A 25,185-nucleotide genomic window follows, 5' to 3' on the forward strand; every position below is an offset into this window, starting at 1 on the left:
ATACCAGATAAAATGTTGATCTTGAGTAGGAGCAGGCTATCATTTTCACAGAGATGACCTTACTCAGAAAATTAATGGAGAAATGTCATGTTAAGATAAAACCCAGTCAAGAGTTCCTTTGAAAAGTCAAAAGTGATTTATTTGTCTAACCACTCGATTATGAGCAATTATGAGGGCAGGGAAAGTTGCTTTCTGCACTTCAATGCTCTGGAACAAAGTAACTAGCACACAGTTGGAATTGACATTATTGCTGAATTTACTATCTGAGCCTCAGTTTACAGCTGCAAAATGTTTTTTAGAAATAAAGATGTATTAGAAAACCATAGCAATAGCAAAGTTCTTAATTTTACATAATCCCCTGAGGATTGTGATGATGATGATGATGATGAGTAAACATCCCCATTTTACCAATGAGTTAACTAAGGTGAGAGATTAAATGATTTGCTCATAGTCATGTGGACCTATAAATATTTGTGTCCAGCTTTCCTGATTTCAAGCCTATTCCTCTTTCCACTAAGCTACACTTCCCTCACAAAAGAAAATAATAGTTTTGGATCATAAATGTTTATTGTTGTTACTGCAGAGCTGTGGGAAAAGAAAATTTTTAACTTGATCCAATCTGGTAATTTGTTGGTAAAAAACAGAAGAGTTGGGAAAGTTTGCTTCAAGGAAGAAGCAAAGAGTCTGGACTCAAACCCTTTAGTCTGCTTGTTTTCAGAGGAAGAGAGTCATCATTCTCTTTAACCCAGGCTGATGCCTTTTTATGTATCACAAGCCAAGAGGAGGGAAGAATGTGGTTTTGCATATTAGAGTGAGGTTTTCTTTTTGGTTGTTTTTGCTAGAAACTCAGATCTAAAGAGTTTGTTTTGTACAAGTTAGGCTAAACAAGCACTCTTAGATAAAACCACTGACTCTCCGGACTAAGTAACTTTGAGAGCCAGTTGCAAGATTGCTGATTATTTTATTACTACTGTAATTCTCATGACAAGAAAGTGAAACTACTCAGAATGGGTAGGGTCTAAAAAACTGAATCCATTTTGAAAACTGAATTGTCATTAAAATAAATTATAGGAATTTCTTAAGGACATGATTTCTCTCTCATCACACTCAATTTGGATCAGTGTGGAAACAATGTAAAGACTGACAAATTGCCTTCTGTAGGGGGTGGGGGAGGGAAGTAAGATTAGGGGGAAAATTGTAAAACTCAAAATAAATAAATCTTTAAAGAAAAAAAGTTTAAAAATAAATAAAATGAATGGCTTGAATTAGAAAAAAACAAATAAATAAATAAATTACAGGAAAAAGTTGCTAAGTTAGCAAGGCCATTTTTTTTTAAAGATTAGAACTTAGGTTTCCCCATCTCAACTTGACTGGAAGCATATGGCTATTCATGTGCCTTATCTTACTAGTGATTGAACAGACCCTTTGACTTCTCCATTTCTAATCTGGGTTGGTTCATGCCCCCTTAGGTAAGCTGGTTCTCCTCAGTGTTTATCCTGTGGATATGGATATTGGTGCTGATACCTGATCAGCTTGGAATTCCCAAAAGATCTGATGGCATCAGCCTCTTTAAGTAACTGGCATTACAAGCCTATTCCACCAACCCTGGCTGTACTGTTTTCTTTTCTGAAGCTCTTTTTTTCTGCCTCTTCCCTTTTAGATCTTTACCACTCTTCTATGATCCTCTTTAAGAAGCAATTAAAGTGGGGCAGCTGGGTGGTGCAGTGGATAGAGCCCTGGAGTCAGGAATACTTGAGTTCAAATCCAGCCTCAAACACTTAATAATTACCTAGCTGTGTGGCCTTGGGCAAGCTACTTAACTCCATTGCCTTGCAAAAAAAAAAAAGAAAGAAACAATTAAAGTACAAAGTGTTCCATTACATTTAATGCAGGATTATCATTTCTGTAAGGTTTTTATATTTTAGAGACAATATAAGAAAATTACCTTATAACAATACCCTACTTATCTGAATCCAGAATTCTTTGTTATTATTTTATTTTTTCTATTACATGCAAGGATAGTTTTCAACATTCATTTTTTCCATAAGCTTTTGAATTCCACATTTTCTACCTCCCTCCCTTTTCCCCCCTCCTTTCTGACTGCGAGTAATGTGATATAGGCTATACATGTATAATCATGTTTATCATATATCCATATTAGTTATGTTGTGAAAGAATAATCGGAACTAAAGGGGAAAAATCCTATGAGAAAGAAAAATATGTAAAAGAAGTTTTTAAAAGTGAACATAGTTTACTTTGGCCTAGATTCAGACTCCATAGTTTTTCCTCTGGATGTGGATGGTATTTTCTATCCCAAATCTTTTAGAATTGTCCTTGATCATGGAACTACTGAGAAGACCTTCATCTATCATGCTTGATGATCACACAGTGTCACTGTTAATGTGTACAATGTTTTCCTGTTTCTCTTACTTTATTCGACATCAGTTCATGTAAGTCTTTCCATGAAGCCAGAATTCTTATATTAATCATCTGTAACATAACACGAACCCAGAAGAAAAGAAAAAAGGCCTCTAAGAAGGTCCAGGTACACTCAGGGGTGACAGGTGAGTCATTCATACTTGCTGGTTGCAGACCCATACATCAGTGACTTAAAGATCTGAGACCATGTGTACATTCCCTCTCCTCCTACAGTTTATAGCCTCTCTACAACTTAATAGTTATGAGCTCTGGGGATGCTGAAATTAAAATGCAAGCAGCTGTGTTAGGAGGGCAGCACAGGCATCAAACCATTACCAATCCCTCAGCTATTATCAGTGTGAAGACATCCTTTTGCTGCTGGTCATTGTGATTTGTTGGTTGTAAGAGCTGGTTTCTCAATATTTGCGGCATTGTGTATCCAGAGTATAATACAGAGAAAACAGAGAAGAGTGTGGTAGAATAGATGGAGTTGGACTGGTCAAACTTGTTGATGCACAGTAGAATGGGATGAATCCAAGGACGAGAAAATTTCCTTTTCTTGGTTAGAAAATGAAGGAAGTGGAGGAGAAAGCTGGTGTTTGTATTTTGATCTTTGGCAGTTTGAGGCATGTCATGGTGCAGATGCCGTATAGTTTTCTGACAAAACACACACACACACACACACACACACACACATATATATATATGTATGTATTATACATATATTTCTGTGAATATGTAGCTATGAATCCCCAGAAAGTTGAGTTGGCTTTTAGGATAAATTTTGATTTTAAGGAGTGTGGGGAAAGTACAGCTTAGAACACATAGAAGTAGAAGTGCCCTGGATTGTGCAGGCAGCAGGTGACATTTGTGCCCCTGGACTTGGAGTGCTCTTTTCAAATGTACAGTCCAACATGTAGAGTAAACAAGAAGGGATAGTGTGTGGTTCAATGGAAAGAGCACTAATGCCAGAGTCAGAGGGCATGGTTTCAAATCATACCTTTCATGCTGAATACCCTGGGTGGTATCAGTTAAGTCATGGTCTTTGGACCTTCAGTGTCCTCATCTGTAAAATGGGTGGCTGGACTGAGTTAGCTCTGAGGCCTTTTTGTCTTTATGCTTCTGGGATGAGTGGCATGTCCTGACTTCCAACTAGGCTCTGAATGGCAGGGGGGAATCGGGAGAAGGGGGGCACATCCATAGCCATGCCCCCCTGCAGCCAGTCTTCTGAACAGAGCTGGTCCAGGCCTTGTAAATACTTTAAATACTGTAAATACTTTAATACTTTAAATACTGTAAATACTTTAAATTTTACTTTAAATTTTTTTGCTTTGATCTAGTTTAGCCTCTGAGCAGCCAGGGATCACCTCTTGCCCACTAGAAAGGGACAAGAGGCTGCATATTTGGGACCTAAGAGATGTCAGCTGACATTTAAGGTAGGAAGAACTGCCAAATGTGAAGAGGGTAACCTGGAACTAGTAACCCTGAGTGCTGGTGATAATATGTTCAAAATGAGGACTCTATCACATTGAAAAATGTTGCATTTTTTTTTCAAGGAGAGTTTTTGGATAGCAGGATCATAAATCTAGAGCCAGAAAGGATCTTAGAGGGTCTGTCATTTTACAGGTGAGGAGACTGAGGCCCAGGGAGGTGAAGTAACTTGTCCAAGTCATACAACACGTTAAGAGCAAAGTAAGATTCAAACTCAGGTCCCATTATGCAAGTTTAATATTCTTTCCACTATACATACTATCCTCCCTAATATCCATTGTGTCAAAATAAAATATATCAATTTATTGTTCAGTCATTCAGTCATGTCCAACTCTTTATGACCCCTATGGACGATGGCATGCCATGATCTTTTGTCCTCCACTATCTCTTGAAGTTTAAATATGTAGTAAATTTAATCAAAAAAAAGAAAAAGCATTACTTTTCAAAGTATGACTTCTGGGTCATGTGAGCAGCAAGGTAGAGGACTGGACATTTTTTTTTCTGATCCCCATAACTTATACATCTCCAGAAGAGAAATCATGTAGCAAAAGTAAAGGTACTCTGGCTGTCTCCACAGTCTAGGTTCCCAGAATCAAACAAAAAACAGGCTCACTGGCCTTGAGCTCACTCAATTTCCACCCTTCCCTCTCCTTCCATACAACCTACAGCGAGACTACACTAACATATGTAGGGATTTGACATAGGCCTTACAATAAAACCCACCCACCATTGCCTCATCTCCTTCCCAGTTGCCTTGGAGGCCCCAACTCTAGACTGTGAAGTTTGCCTGGGTCCCCTTAGCCAGCATGGCAGCAAAAACTTCCAGGGGACATGCTACAAAGCTCTGAACTATTGGTACTGAAGAACAGATGGAGTGGGAGAGTCACTATAACAGGACCCTGTATGTAGAGGTGGTGGGGGGTGGGGAGGACAGTTGAGTAATTCTTGACGAAATCCAAAGAACAGAGCACAGCAGCCAAATGAGGCCAGCTATCTAAAAATCTTGATGCTTAATAGCAGAGATTTAGACTGGTGAATTGTAAATTGCCCAGCATGGGAGGAGGCTGAGACATTTTGAGATCCAACTCCCAAAGAAACCCTCATAAAAGAGGAGGGAATAAGAAAGCAAATTGGGGGGGGGGGGGGCAGGAGTAGGGAATTGAGGAATGGAAAGAGAGCCTGAAATAACCAAAGATCTCAGGAAGACAAACTCAAAGGCCTTGAATATAAGCAGATAAATCATCAGGGAAAACATTTACAACAGAAGGAACTAGGGCCTCCAAATCTAATAAATGAGTTCAGGCAACCATGATGCCTGATAAGTCAGAGTACACTGTGGAATGTGAGGAGAACATAGAAGCAGAAGATGATGCCCCAGAATGGCTCAAAAGAGAAATCAGAATTAAGAGAGCAGGATATTTGGTCTACACAGCAAAGCTAATGAACAGAATAGATAAATCTGGAATCTGATGGCAAGCCTCAACAAAGAAACAAAAGAAAGAGTAATAGGAATGCAGATATGGTGAAGGGAAGGGCAATCTCAAAGAAAGAAAACAAAAATAATATTAAGAGAAAATATGTTCACTATACAAACAAAACATACTGATCTTGAAGACAAGATACACAGAGACAATTTAAGGATTATAATCTCAGAAGAACACAAGACCAAAAACCTTAATACTATGATGCTAGAATTATTAGAAGAACTTCCCAGAACTTCAAATCATAGAAAATGAAATAACAATTTAAAGAATTTATAGATCTCCTTCAAAAAAATGATATAAACTTCAAGCTATATAATAGTTAAATTTAATACTTTGACTCAGAAACAAGTTCCTCTAACAATCAGGACAAAGACCTTAAAATGCAAAGGAAAAATGGAATTCAAAAAATATAAGACTATTCTGCACCCACCAGAAAATATAAAAGGAAGTATAATAATATGTTTCAAAGAGCAGTGGAACTCAGTATGCAAACAAGGGTAATCTATGTTGCAAATCTGAGCTTAACTGCCAATGTACAAAGATGAATAATAGAGGTAATAAAGAGGTATTTGAAATATTTTTACAAAGAAAATCAGAACTGAACAAACTGTTTGCTTCTGGAATGCTTCAAACAACAGAAATGCAGGATAAATCAATGCAGTAACCAAGGACAGATATAGAGTGACAGTAGACCAGGAAGAATGAAGTGAAGGCAGAAGTCCAGTGGAGGTAATAGTGAAGGGGTGAGTGAGGGGCATTATGGAAAAATCCTGGAAATATCTGCCTACAAATAATGAATCATTGTTTGTGTTCTTTGTTTTTGTTAGACTGTCTTACAACATGGCAGGGTACCTGAAAGGTGGGAAGGGGAACAGAGAAAAAAATGTTTGATGGGCTGGGGTCAGTCAAATCAGTTAAAGGTTATCAATGAGGAGAAGGTAAGAGAAGAGAATAGGCTACAGGGGAATAGGTGAAGAGAAGAAAGAAGGATTGAAAAATAAAGAAAAGGTTGGAGGCCTTAATTTTAGTGATGGGAGGGTGTTCCACTGATGAATGCTATAATTTTTCAGGGGAGATTCAGAACCTTGCTTTAAATATGACTTGGGGGATTTTGTCTTGAATAGCCTAATCATCTAACCTGGAGTGGGGAAACTTGGTACTCTTAGAGGCAACTGGCACCCTGGGACCCAGGGACAAGATTCTGAGGATGTAGGTCAGAAGTAGACCACAAAATCAGGGATATGATAGGGGGAAGGGAATTTCTATGGAGCAGTGTCCTCTCTGACATCTTCACTAATTGACTATTGTTGGAAATGAAGCACATGGAAAAGGGGAATCTATGAGTCAAAATCTACAAGGTAATGGATGGCAGAAATTACCTAGATGGGAAAGCCTAGAATAGATAGATATTGCATGGGTAATACAGTAAAAAGAGAAAGTCCATAAAATTATAGAGATCAAGAATCAAGAGTAGACAGAGAAGATGGGTGATGAAGAGAATGAGAGAAATCCAAAGCATCAAAAATGAGATAATCATTTTAATAGATGCAGAAAAAAACTTTTGAAAAATATAATACTTTTATGCTAATAACTCTACAAAGGGCATTTTTGATTATCATAAAAAACATTTATCTAAAACCAAAATCAAGTATCATTTGCAGTGGGAATATACTAGAACTTTTTACATTAAATATGGGAATGAAGCAAGGATGCTCACTCTCCCTACTATTATTTGATATAGTTCTGGAAATACTAGCAATAGCAACTTAAGAGAAAGAAAGTAAAGGCATAAAGATAGGTAATGAAGAAGTTTTCCCTATTTGTTAATGATAGGATGATTTACTTGGAAAATCCTAGGGAATCTGCAGAGATTATTAATCACTTTGGCAAAGGAGCAGACTACAAAATACTCGAAAATTAGCTGCAAATTTTTTTTACAAGGCAGTGGGGTTAAGTGACTTGCCCAAGGTCACAAAGCTAGGTAATTATTATGTGCCTGGGACTGGATTTGACCTCAGGTCCTCCTGACTCCAGAGCCAGTGCTTTATCCACTGCACCACCTAGTTGCCCACCTGTATCAGTTTCATTTTTATGTAACAAAACACATGGAGCAATAATAGGAAAATTTCATATCAGATAACTACAAATGCATAACATGTTTGGGATAACTAAGAATATATTCAGTGCTGATGCCTTGACCAGGTCAATGTAATAAAAATGACAATACTATGAAATTTATCTACACTTTTAAAGCTATGCCAATCAAATTATCAAAAGGATACCTTACAGAACTTGATAAAAATAGTAACAGATTATTTGGAATAACATAAGATCTAGAGCAGGGCTGTCCAAAATGCAGCCTACAGGACCCCATGTGACCTCTGTGGGTTTACTAAATGCTTTAGTAAGTGAAGCTGAACTATTGCAGAGCTCTTACTAAAATGTCAAATCAAAATATATTATCGATTGTTTTGATAAAATGTTTTCAGAGTAAGGTTGGACAGCCCTGAACTAGACTATCAAGGGAAATGAAAAATTTGGATAAAGAGGACTACTATTTTGGACTTCGAAGTGTTTAATAAAGCTGATATTGCTAGATATCATACATATATAATAGATAAATTATTGAAATGGGCAGAGCCAAAATGGCAGGGTGAGGGCAGGAATTCCCTGAACTCATCCCCCACAAAAGTCAAAAAGCTGTGAAATTATGACTAGCCAAAATTTAGAGGGGCAGAAACCACAGAAAGACTGAGTGATGCAATTTTCCAGTCCAAGACAACTTAGAAGATCTGCCAAAAGGTCTGTTTCTCCAGGACCGGTGGTTAGAAAGAGCCACAGCCTTCCAAGAACACCCCTCAAGGTACCTGGGTCCCTGGGGACCCCTGGATCTGACAAGAGGGTGCAGTTTCCAGACCTTCTGCCACATGGCTCACTGGGATTGCAAGAGAATTCTGCTGCACCAGAATGAGCTCAGAGCCCCTGCCAGCACTGGCTTCAGAACAGCCCTGCAGTGGGAACCTACGGAACCACTCAGCACTTCCAGAGCGTGCAGCTCACAAATGGTAAAGCATTGGGGAGAGACTGCAGAGATTGCTCTGCTCTCCCTGGAGCAGGACTCTGCTGTTTGCCCACATTCAGATCCAGATTGCAATCTGGGGCCCTTACTACCATAGAAGAGTAGGGACCCTCCTCACAGCTCCAGGGCAGAAGGGAGAGCATGTGGTCATCCACAGACAAGAGCACAGAAAAGAGAGCAGTCAGAGCCTCTCCTAAGACCTTGAAGGAATTAAGGTGGAGGGAGGGGGTATCCCCCCAAATCCCCAAAGCCTTGAAAATGTGTTAATCAGTCATAGGCTGAGCAAATGAGCAAACAACAGAAAAAAGAAGAACCTGACCATAGAAAATTACTTTGGTCTCACAGAGGATCAAATACACACTAGAAGATGACAAAGTCAAAGCTTTTATATCTAAAGCCTCTAAGAGAAATAGGAAATGGTCTCAGGCTATGGATAAGCTAAAAAAAAGACTGAAAAATAAGTAAAGGAGGGAGAGGAAAAACTAGGAAGAGAAATGAGAATGACGCAGGTAAATCATGAAAATCAAATTAGTTGGGGCAACTAGGTGGAATAGTGGATAAAGCACCGGCCTTGGAGTCAGGAGTACCTGGGTTCAAATCTGGTCTCAGACACTTAAAAATTACCTAGCTGTGTGGCCTTGGGGGCAAGCCACTTAACCCCATTTGCCTTGCAAAAACTAAAAAAAAAAAATCAAATTAGTAGCTGGTTAAAGAAATACTAAAAAATACTGAAGAAAATAACATGTTAAAAACTAGGCCAAATGGAAAAAAGCAACCCAAGAGGCAGATGAGGAGAAGACTGCCTTAAAAAGCAGAATTGGCCAGCTGGAAAAGGAGATATAAAAGCTCTCTGAAGAAAATAACTACATCAAATGTAGAATGGAGCTAAAAGAAGCTGACGATTTTGCAGGAAGTCAAAAATCAATAAAACATTACCAAAAGAACAAAAAAAATATAAGAAAATATGAAATATCTCATTGAAAAAACAACTGACCTAGAAAACAGATCCAGGAGAGATAATTTTAAAATTACTGGGCTCCCTGAAAGTCATGATCAGGAAAAGAGCCTAGGCTTCATTTCTCAAGAAATAATGTAGCAAAATTGCCCTGAAATCCTAGATCTTAGAAGCAGAGGATAAAATAGAAATTGAGGGAATCCACCAATCACCTCCTGAAGGAAATCCCAAAAGAAAAACTCCCAGGAATACTATAGCCAAATTTGAAAATTCCCAAGTCAAAGAGAAAATTCTACAAGCTGTTAGAAAGAAACAATTCAACTACCATGCCTCTATAGTCAGGAGTATACAGGACTTGGCAGCATCTACATTAAGGGATTCTAGGGCTTGCAATATGATATTCCGGATGGCAAAAGAACTTGGATTATAACTGAGAATCAACTACCCAGCAAAACTGAAGATCCTCTTTTAGGGGAAAAGATGAACTTTAATTGAAATGGGATATTCAGACTTTCCTGTTGAAACAACAGAGCTGAGAACAGAAAGTTTGATCTCCAAGTACTAGACTCAGGTGAAACATAGAAAGGGTGGATGGGAAGGTCTAATTATGAGGAACTTAATGATGTTGAACTACATGTATTCAAGATATAGGAGGAAATTGAATATAATGGTATAATATAGCATAAAGATAGAGTCAATGGGTGATAAAGGAAAGTACTGGAAGGAAGGGAAAGGAGAGGTAGAATAAGCTAAGATATTTCACATAAAAGAATCAAGAAAAAGCTTTTGCAATGTAGTGGAAGGGGGGGAAGGTGGCTTTGTGAAGAATTAACATACACATTTAATAGGGTATAGAAATCTATCTTATCCTAGAGAAAAATGAAAGGAAAGGGTCCCCTGGGGGGGAGGGAGGAATATAGGTGATAGAAGAGAGGGAAGATCATGGGAGAGGGAAGTCAGATACAACACACTCCTAAGTAGGGACAGGGTAAAAGGTGCGAGAATAGAATAAATGAGAGTGGAGAGGAATAGAATGAAGGGAAATGCAGCTAGTGAAAGCAACTGTGGGAAAAGTTATCGAAGCAACTTCTCTGGTGGACTTATGATAAGACAACTCATCCCAGAGACAGAGCTGATAGAATCTGAACACAGACTAAAGTACACTTTTTTTTCTCTCACTTCACTTCTCTTCTCTTGAGACTTCTCTCTTTTTTGGAGGGGAGGGAGGATTTATGTTTACTTTCACAACAATATTATTGTAATATAAAATTAAAAACCATAAATTAAAAATTAAAAAAGCAATATTGGAAGAGAAAAGAAAAAAAGATCAATGAGAGACAAAGGAGATTCAGAAATATTAGAAATCAGTAACCTAATGTTGACTCAGATTAAATAAAAACATAAATCACCTAGGGGAAAATCTCCTTATTTGATTAAAACTGCTTGGAAAATTATAATCTGCCAGAAATTGAGTAAGTGAAACACTTTTTCACAAAAACTAGGTATAGACAAACACATACTAAGATGAGGTCAAAATGAGTTCATGATTTAGACATAAAGGTGATACTAAAAGAAATCAGGAGAGCAAGAAATAGTTTACTTGTCATATCTATGGAGAAGGGAAAAAATTTTGACCAAGCAAGAGATGATGGAGAGCATCATGAGATGTAAAATGAATACTTTTGATTATTAAATTAAAAGACTTCTGCACAAACAAAACCAATGCAATTAAGATTAGAGGAAAAGCAAAAGACAGGGCTGAGCCAATATGATGGCATGAGAACAGCTTTTCCTAGAAGGTCTCTTCAAAGTATTCCAAAAACCTAAAATTATGACTCTAACTAAATTTTTGAGAGACAGACCTCTGGTCACAGGGGATGAAGGGTGCAGCAGCACAGCCAGGAATATCACGCAAAGCTACATTCTTCTAAGAACAGCCCACTGGGTACCTGGGTCCTAGGGAGTACTGGCTCTCAGCAGCAGAAGCAGTTTCCTGACCCACAACCCAAGGAACACCAAGCATAACTTGGGAGATCAATGGGTAAACTTCTGCCAGAGTGAGCACAAAGCCCAGGCCAGCATGGCCCTCCTCAGTACAGCCCAGATTCCAGGAAATGAAAGCAGGCCCACAGAGCCACCCATCAGGGAGCCACAGCTGCTTCCAGAGTGCTCAGGCCATGAAAGGTCAGGGAGTGGGGGAAGACTGTCAAGGTCTTTCCTCTGGCCCTGGGACATAACTCTTGTGCTTTGTTCATATTCAGACCCTTGTCTTGGTCTGGGGCCACCCATTGCCACTGAGCAGGAATATCACCTCACAGCTCCAGGGAAGAGAGGTGCACTTGTGGTCATCCACAGACCAGGAAAGCAGTCAGAGCCTTTCACAAAACCTTAAAGGAGTTGAGGTCCTTGTGGTGGTATCCCATTAATACTCAAAAGCTCAGGAAGCACTCTAAAACCAGGTCACAGGCTGGGGGGAAAAAAAGGAAAAGGAACCTGACTATAGACAATTACTTTGGTCCCATGGAAGACCAGTAAACACACTGAGAAGATGAGGAAGTCCAAGCTTCTGCATCTAAATCCTCCAAGAAATATAGAAGTTGGTCTCAGGCTATTTCAGAGCTCAAAAAAGATTTTGAAAATCCTATAAGAGAGGTAGAGGAAATATTGGGAAAAGAAATGAGGGAGATACAGGAAAAACATGAAAACTAAGTCAACAGCTTAATCAAGGAGATCCAAAAAAAATGCTTAAGAAAATAACATACCAAAAACTAATTTAGGTCAAATGGAAAAAAAACAGTTCAAAAGTTGAGGAGAAGACTATCTTAAAAAGCATAATTGGCCAGATAGAAAAGGAGATAGAAAGCTCTCTGAAGAAAACAAATCCTTCAAATGCAGACTGGAGCTAAAGGGAACCGATGAGGAATCAAGACACAATAAAACAATATCAAAAGAATGAAAAACTAGAAGAAAACATGAAATATCTCATTGAAAAAAAATGGATCTGGAAAAGAGAACCAAGAGAGACAATTTAAAAATTATTGGGCTACCTGAAAATCATAATCAGGAAAAGAGCTCTGACTTCATTTTTAAAGAATTTCCATAGGAAAATTGTCCTGATATCCTAGAAGCTGAGGATAAAATAGAAATTGAGAAAATCCACCTGTCTTCTCCTGAGATTCAAAAAAATTACCCCCCCCAGGAATATTATAGCCAAATTTCAGAACTCCTAAGTCAAAGAGTTAATATTACAAGCAGCCAGAACAACACAATTCAAATATCATGAAGCTGCAGTCAGGATCACATAGGATTTAGCAGCATCCACAATAAAGGCTCATGGGGCTTGTAGTATAATATTCCAGAAAGCAAAAGAGCTTGGAATGCAACTGACAATCAACTATCCAGAAAAACTGAACATCCTCTCACAGGGGAAAAGATGGACTTTCAGTGAAATAGATGATTTTCAAATGTTCCTGTTGAAATGGCCAGAGCTGAACAGAAAGTTTGATCTTCAAATACAGGACTCAGGGGAAGCATAGAGAGAGTGGATGAGAAGGGTAAATTATGAGGGACTTAATAATGATGAACTGCGTGTATTCCTGCTTAGAAAGATGATACTGATAATACTCATATGAACCTTCTCATTTATTAGAGCAGTTAGAAGGAGCTTATATAGACAAGGCACAGGAGGGAGGTGAATATAAAGGTATAATATATTTTTTAAATGGAGTCAATGGGTGAAAAGGAAATGTACTGGGACAAAGGAAAGAAGAGGTAGAATAAATTAAGATATTTCATATAAAAGAGTGGAGAAATAGTTTTTGCAGTGGTATGGAAGGGGAGAAGGTGAGGGGGATTGAAGGAGCCTTCATTCTCATTGGAAATGGCTCAGAAAGGAAACAACATATATATTTAATAGGGCATAGAAATCTAGAAGAAAAAGGAGAGAAAGAGGATGGGAGAAAGGAGTCAAGGGAAGGGAGGGGAGATGTAGGAGATAGAGGAGAGAGTAGATCATGGGAGAGGACAGTCAGAACACACTTTCTTTTTTACTTTTTGTAAGGTGGTGCTTCCAGGACCACAGGGCTGGGTGGTTGCTGGGTCTCTGGGGTGGGATGTAGGCTTGGGGCCTCTTGGCCCCAGCATCATTGCTCTGTCCTCTGTGCCACTCTGATGTCCCACAGCACACTTTTGAAGAGGGACAGAGTGAAAGGAGAGAGAAAATATAATAATTGGTAGTGGGGAGAAATGGATGGAGGGAATTACAAATAGCAGCAACTGTGGAAAAATATGGAAGTAACCTCTGATAGACTTATGATAAAGAATTGATCCACTCCAGAGACAGAGCTGATGCACATTTTTTTTCTCTGTCACTTTATTTCTTCAGGTTTTTTTATTTTTGTGGGGGGGGGCATTATGTTTTCTCTTAAACAAGACTATTTTAGTAATGTGTAAATAAATTTAAAAAAAGAAAAGCAAAAGACAATCTTTACAGCAGGTATCTCTGATTAAGGCATCCTTTCTAAACTAGTGAAATGAGTCAAATATATAAGAATACAAGTTATTCTCCAATTTATAGATGATCAAAGTATATGAACAGGCAGTTTTCAGATGAAGAAATCAAAACTATAGATATGAAAAAATGCTCTAATTCATCATTGATTAGAGAAATGCAACTCACACCTATTATATTGGTTGATATGACATAAAAGGAAAATGATAAATTTTGGAGATATGGGAAAATTAGGACACTAATGCACTGTTGGTGGAATTATGAGTTGCTCCAATCTAATCTGGAAAGCAATTTGGAACTGTGAACAAAGAGCAACCAAACTGTGCATACCCTTTGATACAACTATGCCACAATTAGGTCTGCATTCCAAAGAGATCATTACAAAGGTTAAAGTACTTATATGTACAAAAATATTTATACAGCTCTTTTTTGTGGTGTCAAAGAATTGGAAATTGAGAAGATATTCCGAAATTGAGAAGATATTCCTCTTTTGGGTAATGGCTGAACAAGCGGTGGTATATGAATATAATGGAATATTAATGTGTTATAAGTAGTAACAAACAGGCAGATTTGAGAAAAATCTTGACTTTAATTGAATTGATGTAAAATGAAGTGAACAGAACCAGGAGAAGATTGCTCACAGTAACTGCACCATCGTGTGATGATCAACTATGATTGACTTAGCTCTTCCCAGCAGTACAATGATCCAAGACAATTCCAAAGGACTCATGAAGGAAAACACCCATCCACATACAAAGAAAGAATTGATAGAAACTGAAAGCAGATTAAAGCATACTATTTTCATTTTCCTTCATTGTATGTATTTTTTCTTTTGGTCTGGTTCATGACTAATATGGAAATATATAATACATGATTGTACAATATCAAGTTGTTTACCATTTTAGAGAGGGGGAGGTGAAAGAGAAAGGGAGGGGGAAAAAGTTGGAACTAAAAATTTTTTTGAGATGAATGTTAAAAATTGTTTTCACAGGGCAGCTAGGTGACATAGTGGAGGCATTTAGGTAGCAGAGTGGACAAAGCCTTGGCCCTGGAGTCAGGAAGACCTGAGTTCGAGTTTGACCTCAGACAGTTAATAATTGCCCAAAAAAACACTCAAAAATATTGTTTTTACATATAATTGGAAAAAATAAAATATTGTTTAAACTTTTTAAAAAAATGGACATGCTACCTTAATATTAAAGCTCTTTCTTTCAAACATAATTAGAAAAGCAGATCATATACCTCTCACCACTATGGGTAGGACATGTATTCTTAGGCAAACAAAAGATAAAGGCAGTTATAAAAGATAAAACTATTAACTTTGATTACATGAACCTGAAAAGCTTCTGCACAGACAAAATTAATGCATCTAGGATAAGCTGGAAATTAGTCAAATCAACACAAAATTTGGTATACAATTTCTCAGATAAGACTTTGGTATCTAAAATATATAAAGTAGAATGAATGGACAAAAGATGTAAACAAATAGGTTTCAGAAGAAGATTTGGAAATATTCACAATTACAATCTCCTAATAAGAGAAATGCAAATCAAAACACACCTTAGGTTTCACCTTACACCCTGCAAATTGACAAAAAATGACAAGAAGTAGCAATAGGTAATGTTGAAGGAGTTGTGGCATGATAATCACATAAACACCTTGTTGGTAGAGCTATGAAATAGTATTACCATTTTAGAGAGTTATTGGGATTTATACAAGTGACTAAAATGTCAATACCCTTTGAACCAGAAACTCCCTTTTTGGCCTTATACCCCATTAAAGACAGCCCCCATATACACCAAAATAATTATTTTTATAATATTTATAGCAGCTTTGTGTGTATATCTGTATAATTGCTAAGAATTAGAAATAAAGTAGATGCCCTTGATTGAGGAACAACCAAAAAATTGTGATATGTGAATATAATGGAATATTGCTATGCTGTAACAAATAAAGTGTGTGATAAATACAGAGAATCGTGGAAAAAGCCATATGAAATGATGCAGAGTGAAGTACGCAGAGCCAAGAAGTCAATATATACAGTGACTACAACATTGTAAATGGAAAGTATATCTGTATGCTGAGAACTAAAAAGTAAATATTATAAAATTAGAAAGATCAAAAGGACTCAAATGAAAAGATCTGAGAAAATATTCCACCCCTTGGAGATCAGAGGGCCACAATAATTACACAACACACAAGTTGTTGGACTTTTTCATTGTATTGATCACTGATGTTTTTTTCTCTCTCTAAGAAATATTATTTGTTATAAGCTGGGGGAGGAGAAAGGGAAGGGATCCTTGAGATAACTATGATAGAAGAAAAATTAGGTATGAATAGGAATTTACTTTAAAAAATAAAAGCAATTTGAGTGTATTCTAGCTTTTAGAAGAATTTCATCAAAAAATGTTAAAATAAAAAACCCTTGATACTTAAAGGATTAAACTTATGTGACCTTGCATATTAACTTAAATAAATACAGTTTAGAACTGGAAAAGACATTCATGACTCTAGTACATTTCCATGATTTTATAGATGTGAACACTGAGACTCGGGGACACTCAGGGACCGTGTGACTTGGGTTCTCACGTGTTGCTGAATTAACTGAGTGCTAAGTTAAGTCTGCATAAAGTTCTTTAAGTCCATGGCCTTCTCTACTGCCCATATGAGGGATGTCCTGTTTTCTGACAATTATAAACAAATGTTGTTGTTGGTTTTTGTCTTTATCTGTTACTTCATCGTGATGAATTAATATGATCATTACCTCCACTGGTGAACTCTGGGAGTTCAAGTCACTTCCTCAGGTGTAAATTGAGAGTGATACCTACCCCCTAGGGTGATTGTGAAGATGAAACAAGATAATATTTGTAAAGGGCTTACCAAAGGACCTGGCACATAATTAGAGCCTTTCTTTCCTCCTCCCTTCTCCTCCTCCCTTTTCTTCCTCCTTCCCTTCCTTCCTTCCATCATGGAGATATTAAGTGCATTCTGTCAGAGACTGGACTTTTGAAAGCAAATTTTCCTGACTCCCAAATTAACCTTCTATTTATTGTACCATACTGTCTCCAGAGGAAATCCTTTGAATTTAAATCCAGTTTTAATAATGATGATGATGATGATGATAACTGACATTTATATATTGATTTCCAATTATGCACATCTCATTTGAACCTCAAACCCTGCCCCCATAAGACTATACCACATTAAGTAACTCTACTTAGTGAAAGTTTAATTCTTCATAAGTAATTTTTAGTCAAAATGTCCAAATCTGAAACCAAAATGATATGAAAATGGTAGAATGGAGGCTAATACAAAAAAGTGGTCTATTAGCTAAAGCCTGAGCCCATCTTATCCTAAAATTTGTAGTTACAGGTTTAGGGAAATAGAAGTTGGTTTAGTCTAAAAATCATAACAGGTTGTTAGAATCTTACTTTTATTCAGCTTTAAGCATAGGAAGCCCTTGAGTAATGTGCTGTTATCTTTAAAACTAGGGTTCTTCTCATGCTGCTGAAAGGCTACTACATTTACAGGAATTTAAAATATCCAGGACTATTAAAGTAAATCCTGATGCTCCCCAGAAGAATGCTCGCTTCCTTGCACTTGAAGTAAGTAAGATGATGGTTATTTTTTTTTTTACCTACATAGGGGTCTTATGAGGCCTGCCAAAATATCAGAGAGCTAGAAGCCTACTCCAGAATGCAGGAAGTTAAAGTGGATCCTGATAAACCTCTGGAAGGAGTTCGACTAATAGTACTACAGGTAATCGTACCTTCCCCAAACCAGATGCTTTGCTAAAATGAAGTCAGTACATGTTTTATGCAGTCAATGGCTTTTCCTTGAATAGGCAGATGGTGCCCAGTCATCGGCCTCCAGCCCACCTTAGGAATTAACAGAATAGTAAATGAGTTCTTGGAGCTGAAAGGATTCTCAGAAGCCATTTAATCTAATCTGTCTCTGACCAAGGATTACCTTCCATGAGAGCCCCAGCAGCTAGAGATCCTCTGTAATGGGGAATCAGCTGCCTCCTAGATCGTATATTCCTGCTATTGCATAGCTTTTGTGATTATGAAGTTTTTCCTTCATTTTAGACCTCTGGAAGCCCTATGACCTCTTGGGCATCCCTAAAGTGCTTTGAGGCAGCCATCCTAGCTATAAAGTCTCTAGACTCTTCATGGCCAGTTCCCTGCTGGTGTGTTCTTAGAGGCTAGCTTCCTGCCTCATCTGTTTACCCCCTGGATTCCCCTGGGCATGACTCTTCACCTCTCTGTTTCATTTTCTCCTCTTGTGAAAAGAGGAGGTTGAAATCAGTGGTTCTTTCTAGCTCAGAGTAGTTTGTGTTTCTAATAATAACCAAGAAAAAGAACTTTGGCAGAATTTTGAGATTTGTGAGGGTTGTCTTTGGGTCCTTTCCCCCCTTTCCTTGACTCTTCTTTTGTGAGCACCTCACCTAGCCCTTCTTTTATCCTAAGCTCCATTCCTGTGGATCAAAGCTTGCTATAGAAAGACTAAGGAAATTTAGGAATGTGGTCTGTGGACTATTGTTAATAGATGCCCCCCATTCTGTGACAAAACCTAAAAAAATTACCCCAGTCTAGTTATTGGTCAGGAACAACTTTTTCATTTATTTTTATGGGTCAACCTTTATTTCCTTTTTTAATGAATAAAAAACTATTTTTCTCCCTTCCACCTACACCCCCCTAATCTCATCCCATAGGGAAAAAAGAAAACCCTAGTAATAAATATACACAGTCAAGTAAAATATATTCCCATATTAGCCATTTCCAAAAAACTACATGTCCAATTCTGCACTGAGTAAATATAGATTTTTCATGGATACTTGTATTTAATAGGAGATGAGACCTTAGTCCTCATAAACTGAATTTCTAATGGAACCATTTTAAATATCAATGACAGATCAGCAGAGACTTTTTGGACAGGGGGACTTTGTGGTCATTCTGGATTTAGAGTTTATGAGCTATTAATAAACATAGCATAATAAATTAATAAATGTAAAATGATCTGCAAATACTGATATATATTAATCATTAGACCAGTCATTAACAGTTAGTTGGGTTGATGGGTCATTATGCTTTTGTGAGTAAATTAATAAATCTAGAATATAGCTTTCTGATGAAAATAAATGAAAGACATGAAGTACCAAAGACTATCCTGCTGAACATAAATGAGAGCATAGGAAGCATGGAAATACTATGTTTGAAATTCAAAAACAACTTGTTGAGAGTTTGGCTCAATAAAGTAATTTTGGACAAAATCTTCACTGAAAATGTTCTAAAATTCCCATAAGTAACTGAATAGGGTTAAATAGTTTAGTTAGTGCTATGTTTTAAGAAATTAATACTCATGAGGATGGCTAGGTGACACAGTGGATAGAGCACCGGCCCTGGAGTCAGGAGTACCTGAGTTCAAATACGACTCAGACACTTAATAATTACCTAACTATGTGGCTTTGGGCAAGCCACTTAACTCCAACTGCCTTGCAAAAACTTAAAAAAATTAGAAAAAAGAAATACTCATTATATAAGACATTAAATACAAGGCATAGGTTTGTTATGGTATAATGGATCATCCTGTAAACATTTCAATTAAATAAAATGCACCCAAAACTCAAAACAATTACTATATTTAGCTTTGTATATTGGTGGTAAGGAGGTAATGTTCTGCTCATGCTCTGAAATAATGTGAAAAATTATAGCTACATTCTCTATCTGATACAATTTGAAGAAATAGGGAGTACATTTCCTTTTGTAATTTCTTGCTGTTTTTTTCCTGTAAAAGGGCAGAAAAACTTTGTTAGTTCCTACACCACGATTGAGATCGGGATTATTTAATAAGATTGTTCCACCACCAGGAGCAACAAAAGAAATCTTGAGAAAATGTGCCACTTCTCAGGTAAGTGTGAAAAATGGAAAATCAGATAAAATAGAATCAGAATTGTTTAAATCTAAGATGTTCAGTAATAGAATAGTACGTAAGAGTTTTCATGAGTCAAAAAAAATTAACATCTATAGGAGCTTTTGAATATTACAATAATTTCCCAATTCTACAATAAACCCTCGCTGTTTGAAATAGTTAAACAAAAATAATCATCATGGGAACTCCACCTGAGAGCACATGCAACATTTTAAATTCATAGATAAGTCATTACTCCTTCCTTCCTTTCCCCGCCCCCATACCTCTCTGTTTCCTCATCTCTTCTTCAAGACAAAGATTGGCTATTTATTAGTGTTTCTGTTTTACTAGAGCCACTCCAACATTGATTGAAAATTCCCATCTTCTGGAGTCAATGTGTGATAAAGGAAAGTAGTGGGAGGAAGGAAAAAGGAGATGAAGAAGCTAAGAGATTTCACATGAGTCAAGAAAAAGCTTTTTTAATGGAGTGGAAAGGAGGAAGGCAAGGGGGAATGAGTGGGCTTTCATTCTCATCAGAAATGGCTCAGAAAGGAAATAACATACACACTTAATAGGGTGAGGAAATCTATCTTACCCTAGAGAAAAATGAGAAGAAAGGGATTGGATAGGGGGGATGGGGGGAGGGAAGGGGGAATAGGTGATAGAAGAGAGGGAAGATTGAGGGAGAGGATACTCAGATACAACACACTTCTGAGCAGGGGCAGGGTGAAAGGAGAGAGAATAGAATAAATGAGAGTGGGAAGGAATAGGGTGGAGGGAAATGCAGCTAGTAATAGCAACTGTGGGGAAAATATTGAAGCAACTTCTCTGGTGGACTTATGATAAAGGAAGCAGCTCACCCCAGAGACAGAGCCATTGGAATCTGAACACAGACTGAATTTTTTTCTCTCTCTCTATTCTTAAGGTTTTTTTTTTCCTCTCTCTATTCTTGAGGTTTCTCATCTTCTTGGTGGGGGGGGGCGGGTTTAGCATGGGAAAATGGGGTTAAGTGGCTTGCCCAAGGCCTCACAGCTAGGTAATATGAAATGTGTAAGGCTGGATTTAAACTCAGGTACTCCTGACTCAGGGCTGGTGCTCTATCCACTGTACCACCTAGCTGCCCTATGTTTACTCTTATAACACATTCAATTTACATCATATAGAAACAATGTAGAGACTATCAGACAGCCTTCTGTGGGAGGGGAGAAGGTAGAGTGGGGGAAAAATTGTAAAATTCAAAACCTTACAAAAAATGATAGGTACATATTACTATTGTGTATAATTGGAAAACAAATAAAATGTTAAAAGGCAAAAAAAAAAAATTCCCATCTTTTATCATCTCTATTTTAATCAGCAAAGTCTTTTTTTGTAAACTAAAACCAAAGAGATATTTTTGATTCACATCTCTCTTAATAGTGTTTTGGAGCATTTTTTTCATGCTTCTTGATAGTTTGAATATTTCTTTGGGAAATTATTGATAGGTTTTAAACAGTGACCTGTTTTGGAATAGCATTTGAGAGTATATACTTGCATCAATATCCTGTATATTATAGAAACCAGGCTTTTATCAGAGATGATTGATGCAAAGATTCCCTTCCCCAAAATTTGTTTTGTTTAAGGTTTACTAATTCTATTTGTGTAAAAGCTTTTTAATCTTTTAGAATGTGAATTTTTTTTTGAGAGCAGTGACTATTTCTGCTTTTCTGTTTGTATTCCCAATATTTCATATATAATTAGCAAAAAATGTTGAGTCATTAGCTTCCTCAAAGGGTTATTATGAGAATAGTGCTTCATAAGCATTAAAATGTGATATGAAAGTGAATTATTACCAATCTAGTACTTTTCTTATTCTCTTTTATCATTCATTCATTCATTTTATGATTAAAATTATTCATTTTGTTGCTCATGATTCCCTCATCTCTTTTTGGCTTAAGAGTTTTCCCCAAAACTAAAGTTATGAAAAGGTATTGACCCCATTCTCCCAGCTCAGAGAAGTTTGTGTTTCTAATAATAACTGATAAAAGGAACTTAAGCAGAATTTTGAGATTGGTAAGTGTTGTCTTTCCCCTTATCTTTTCTTGGCTCTCCACTTCCTTCATAAGCAGCTCACCTAGCCTTTCTTTTATTTTAAGAACTTATTGTGTCATATGGCATTGGTCTAAGCCTAATTTCTAACAAAGTGCTTTTCAGTTTTCCTTGCAGTTCTTCTCATTAAGGATTCCCCCCCCACCAGTAATTTGTGTTTAAAAATATCTCAAACTATATAATTATCCCAGCAGATACAGGAAAAAAACCCTTTGACAAAATACAATATTCATTTATGCTAAAAAATCCTAAAATTCACAGAGGAATTCTTTTTTATTATTAAAAAGTATACATCTAAAAATATCATCAGCATTGTGGATTCTCTAGAAGCTTTCCCAATAAATACAAGAACGAAGCAAGGATGTTTTCTGTACCTAGTATTGTTTGATGTAGTTCTTTTTTTTTTTTTTTTGCAAGGCAAATGGGGTTAAGTGGCTTGCCCAAGGACACACAGCTAGGTAATTATTAAGTGTCTAAGGCCAGATTTGAACTCAGGTACTTCTGACTCCAGGGCCCGTGTGATATAGTTCTAATAATAATTTTGGTTACTTCCAAAGACATGTTTCCTCTGTCTTAGAGTTAAAGTTTGGAGATTTAGCTTTCTTGTAAATCACTCGTTGTCACTGAGCTAAGTTTAGAAGTTCAGAACAACCTTGAGGTTTCACTTTGTACCTAGCAAAAAAGCAAAAATAGCAAAAGTGGCAATAATCAATGTTGGAAGGGTTGTGGTGAAACATGCACACTAATGCATTGTTGGTGGAGGTATGATTCACTATATTCATTCTGGAAAGCAATATGCACAAAAAGAGTCAAAAATGTCCCTATCCTTTGACTCGGAGATTCTACTATAAGATTTGTACCCTAAGTAGGTCATTGATAGAAGAAAGTTCCCATATATGTGTAGAAAGATTTTTAGCAGTAGTGCAGAATTGAAAATAAAGATAGATTCATTGGTTAAGTAATAATTAAGGAAATTATTCAAAAATGTAATGGAATATTGCTGTATTATAAGAAATTATAAATGTGAAAATAGAGAAGCATGAAAAAATTTATACAAAATACATAATGAGGTAAGCAGAGCCAAGAAAATGATGGCTACATTAATGTAAAAGAAAGATTCAATTATAAAACAATAAAAAGTAAATGTTGCAAAATTAGAAAGAATGTCCATGACCCCAATGGAGATAAATGAGAAGATACTCCACCCCCACTACTTTACAGTTGCAGGAGATCCATGGAGATGGTATGTTGTATATACTTCCAACTTGTTCTATGTATCAGTTTTGATAATTGTTTTTCCTCCCTCTTTTTTCCCTTTAAAAAAGGTTATTTGATAAATGAAATAGTTCCCAGGGAGGGTAAGAGAGAATATTCTGGTGTTGTAAACAAAATAAATATTATTAAATTTTTATTTTAAAAACAAGCCAGAGAATAAACGTGACATATCTTGTGGACATGGCTAATATGGGAGTTGTTTTATTTAACTGAATATTGTAAGAAGGGTTTTATATTTTTCTTTTGAAAATAGGGAGACAAAGCAGATTTTTTTAAATTAAAAAAATTAAACTAAATTTTTAAAAAAAGTGATTCCTTGAAGCATTTTTAAATACACAGAAATGAATAGAAGAAAGTCCAGAAGGAAATGCATACAAGTAGAACAGATGTTGAATTTATCATATACTTAAGAGAGATTTGTGGTTTCATTATTAAGTGCCCCCCAGAAAGGATAATTAAGTATTACCTTGGCATTTAGTAATGAAAACAGAAAAACTATAAAAAATTTACTATATTTATTCAGTTCATATCAAAGATTTTCAATTTTCTAGCAACTTTGAGAGTATAGAGAGACCCAGATTCCACTCACTATTGCTCAGTAAGTGGTTTTGTCTCATTGGGAAAATTTAGGTTTCAATTTCTCCTTATGAAAAATTACTTGGTTTGGGCTAGATCATCTTTAAGTCCCTCTTTGGGGGTGGGGAGGTGGGGGGGAAAGAGGAATGTATATACCATAAAAGTCTATGAATTCACCTCTAAAAAAATAAGAATTTTAGCTAGATGAATCCTCTGGTGTCCTCTAGTGTTAAAATATGGTATAAACAAATGCTATTGAAACTTCTGTTTAAGCATTTAGGTGGCAATTTGATTGATTTATAAGCAGCCCCCTATTTCAGTAGGGATAAAAGAAGAATTTGATAAAATGTGTTCTAATTCAAACTATCATACTTGTAATTTAAATAACACAAGCAGAAATAATGTATACATCATCTCATTATAGCAGATCTTGTTATTTTGTATGTCCAATATTTCTAAAGCAGGAGCTCTAAACAGTTTGGGCAGTGTTGCAACTGTGGCCCTGTTCCAGATGGCTATAGATTTGGCCTTTTATGTGTCCTTTGCAAGGCTTTAGTCAATTGAAGGAGTAGGGTGAGTAAGAGAAGGTTTATTGGCTCAGATGCCTCCTTGACTTGGTTACAGGTACATCTAGGATCTTGAGTTCTATGAATGGTAACTCCTTAGCCCAATGGTCAGAAAATGGGTTGCTGGTGGAAGTGTCATTCAGCTAGAACAGTGCTAGACCTGAACCTAGTTCATCTGAACCTGAATTTCGGGTAGATTCTCAAGGAACCGCTGAGTAGTGGTTGAGGCCCTGTGGTGGTGGAACACATTGTTCAGGAGATGGGAGGGCAAGTTAAGGGAAAGACTGCAGTTGTGGTTTGATATTTTTTAGTATGTTCAGGGATTATCCCAATTTGAAATCTGGGGTATTGGATAATGGCAGAGTCACTGCCAACCTGTCAGGATTAGGATTACCAATTGAAGCATCATTGATTAAAAAAAGGGGGGGGGTGATGCTCAGGCCCAATAGTTAAAGCATGATAATTGCCTTGTGGTAGTTTTGTCATTGTAATGATCTAATCTGGTCTGGAATAGATAATTCGACTGGTTACTTGACTGGATTTATTTTCTCATTTCTCTACTTGAAGGATTTATTTTGCCCATTGTAGCAAAGAGACAGAAGACAAGAAAGAACAGCTCTAACAGAATATAGTACCAGATGTGGTTACTGCAGCTTGTGGCCACCTTCAGATATGGTCACAGTGGTCTGTCTATGTAAGATGGGGAATGAACAGAACAGCCTAGAACAAAGAGTGAGGTGCAAGAGTCCATCACCATCACAGATCTGTAGTTCCCTACCCTTCTTTAAAGTCTTTCAAAGATCACTGTTAGAGACTCAATAATCATATCTGCAATA

General features: G+C 36.9%; 1 protein-coding gene across 3 annotated transcripts in view; it reads left to right on the forward strand.

Moving 5' to 3' along the window:
• MTHFSD (methenyltetrahydrofolate synthetase domain containing) overlaps positions 1-25,185 on the forward strand; it is a 55,555-nt gene that overhangs the window by 8,355 nt on the left and 22,015 nt on the right. For 2 of the 3 annotated variants that reach the window (XM_074201762.1, XM_074201772.1), the window contains exons 3-4: positions 17,583-17,696; positions 19,734-19,847. In XM_074201762.1, the coding sequence (XP_074057863.1) occupies positions 17,583-17,696; positions 19,734-19,847 (228 nt within the window). Of the gene's footprint in view, positions 1-17,428; positions 17,543-17,582; positions 17,697-19,733; positions 19,848-25,185 lie in introns of all 3 variants that reach the window. The other variant, XM_074201769.1, reaches the window with a different exon arrangement.

This window comes from Macrotis lagotis, chromosome 1 (genome assembly GCF_037893015.1).
Source record: "Macrotis lagotis isolate mMagLag1 chromosome 1, bilby.v1.9.chrom.fasta, whole genome shotgun sequence".
In the NCBI taxonomy this organism is placed as follows: Eukaryota; Metazoa; Chordata; class Mammalia; order Peramelemorphia; family Peramelidae; genus Macrotis; species Macrotis lagotis.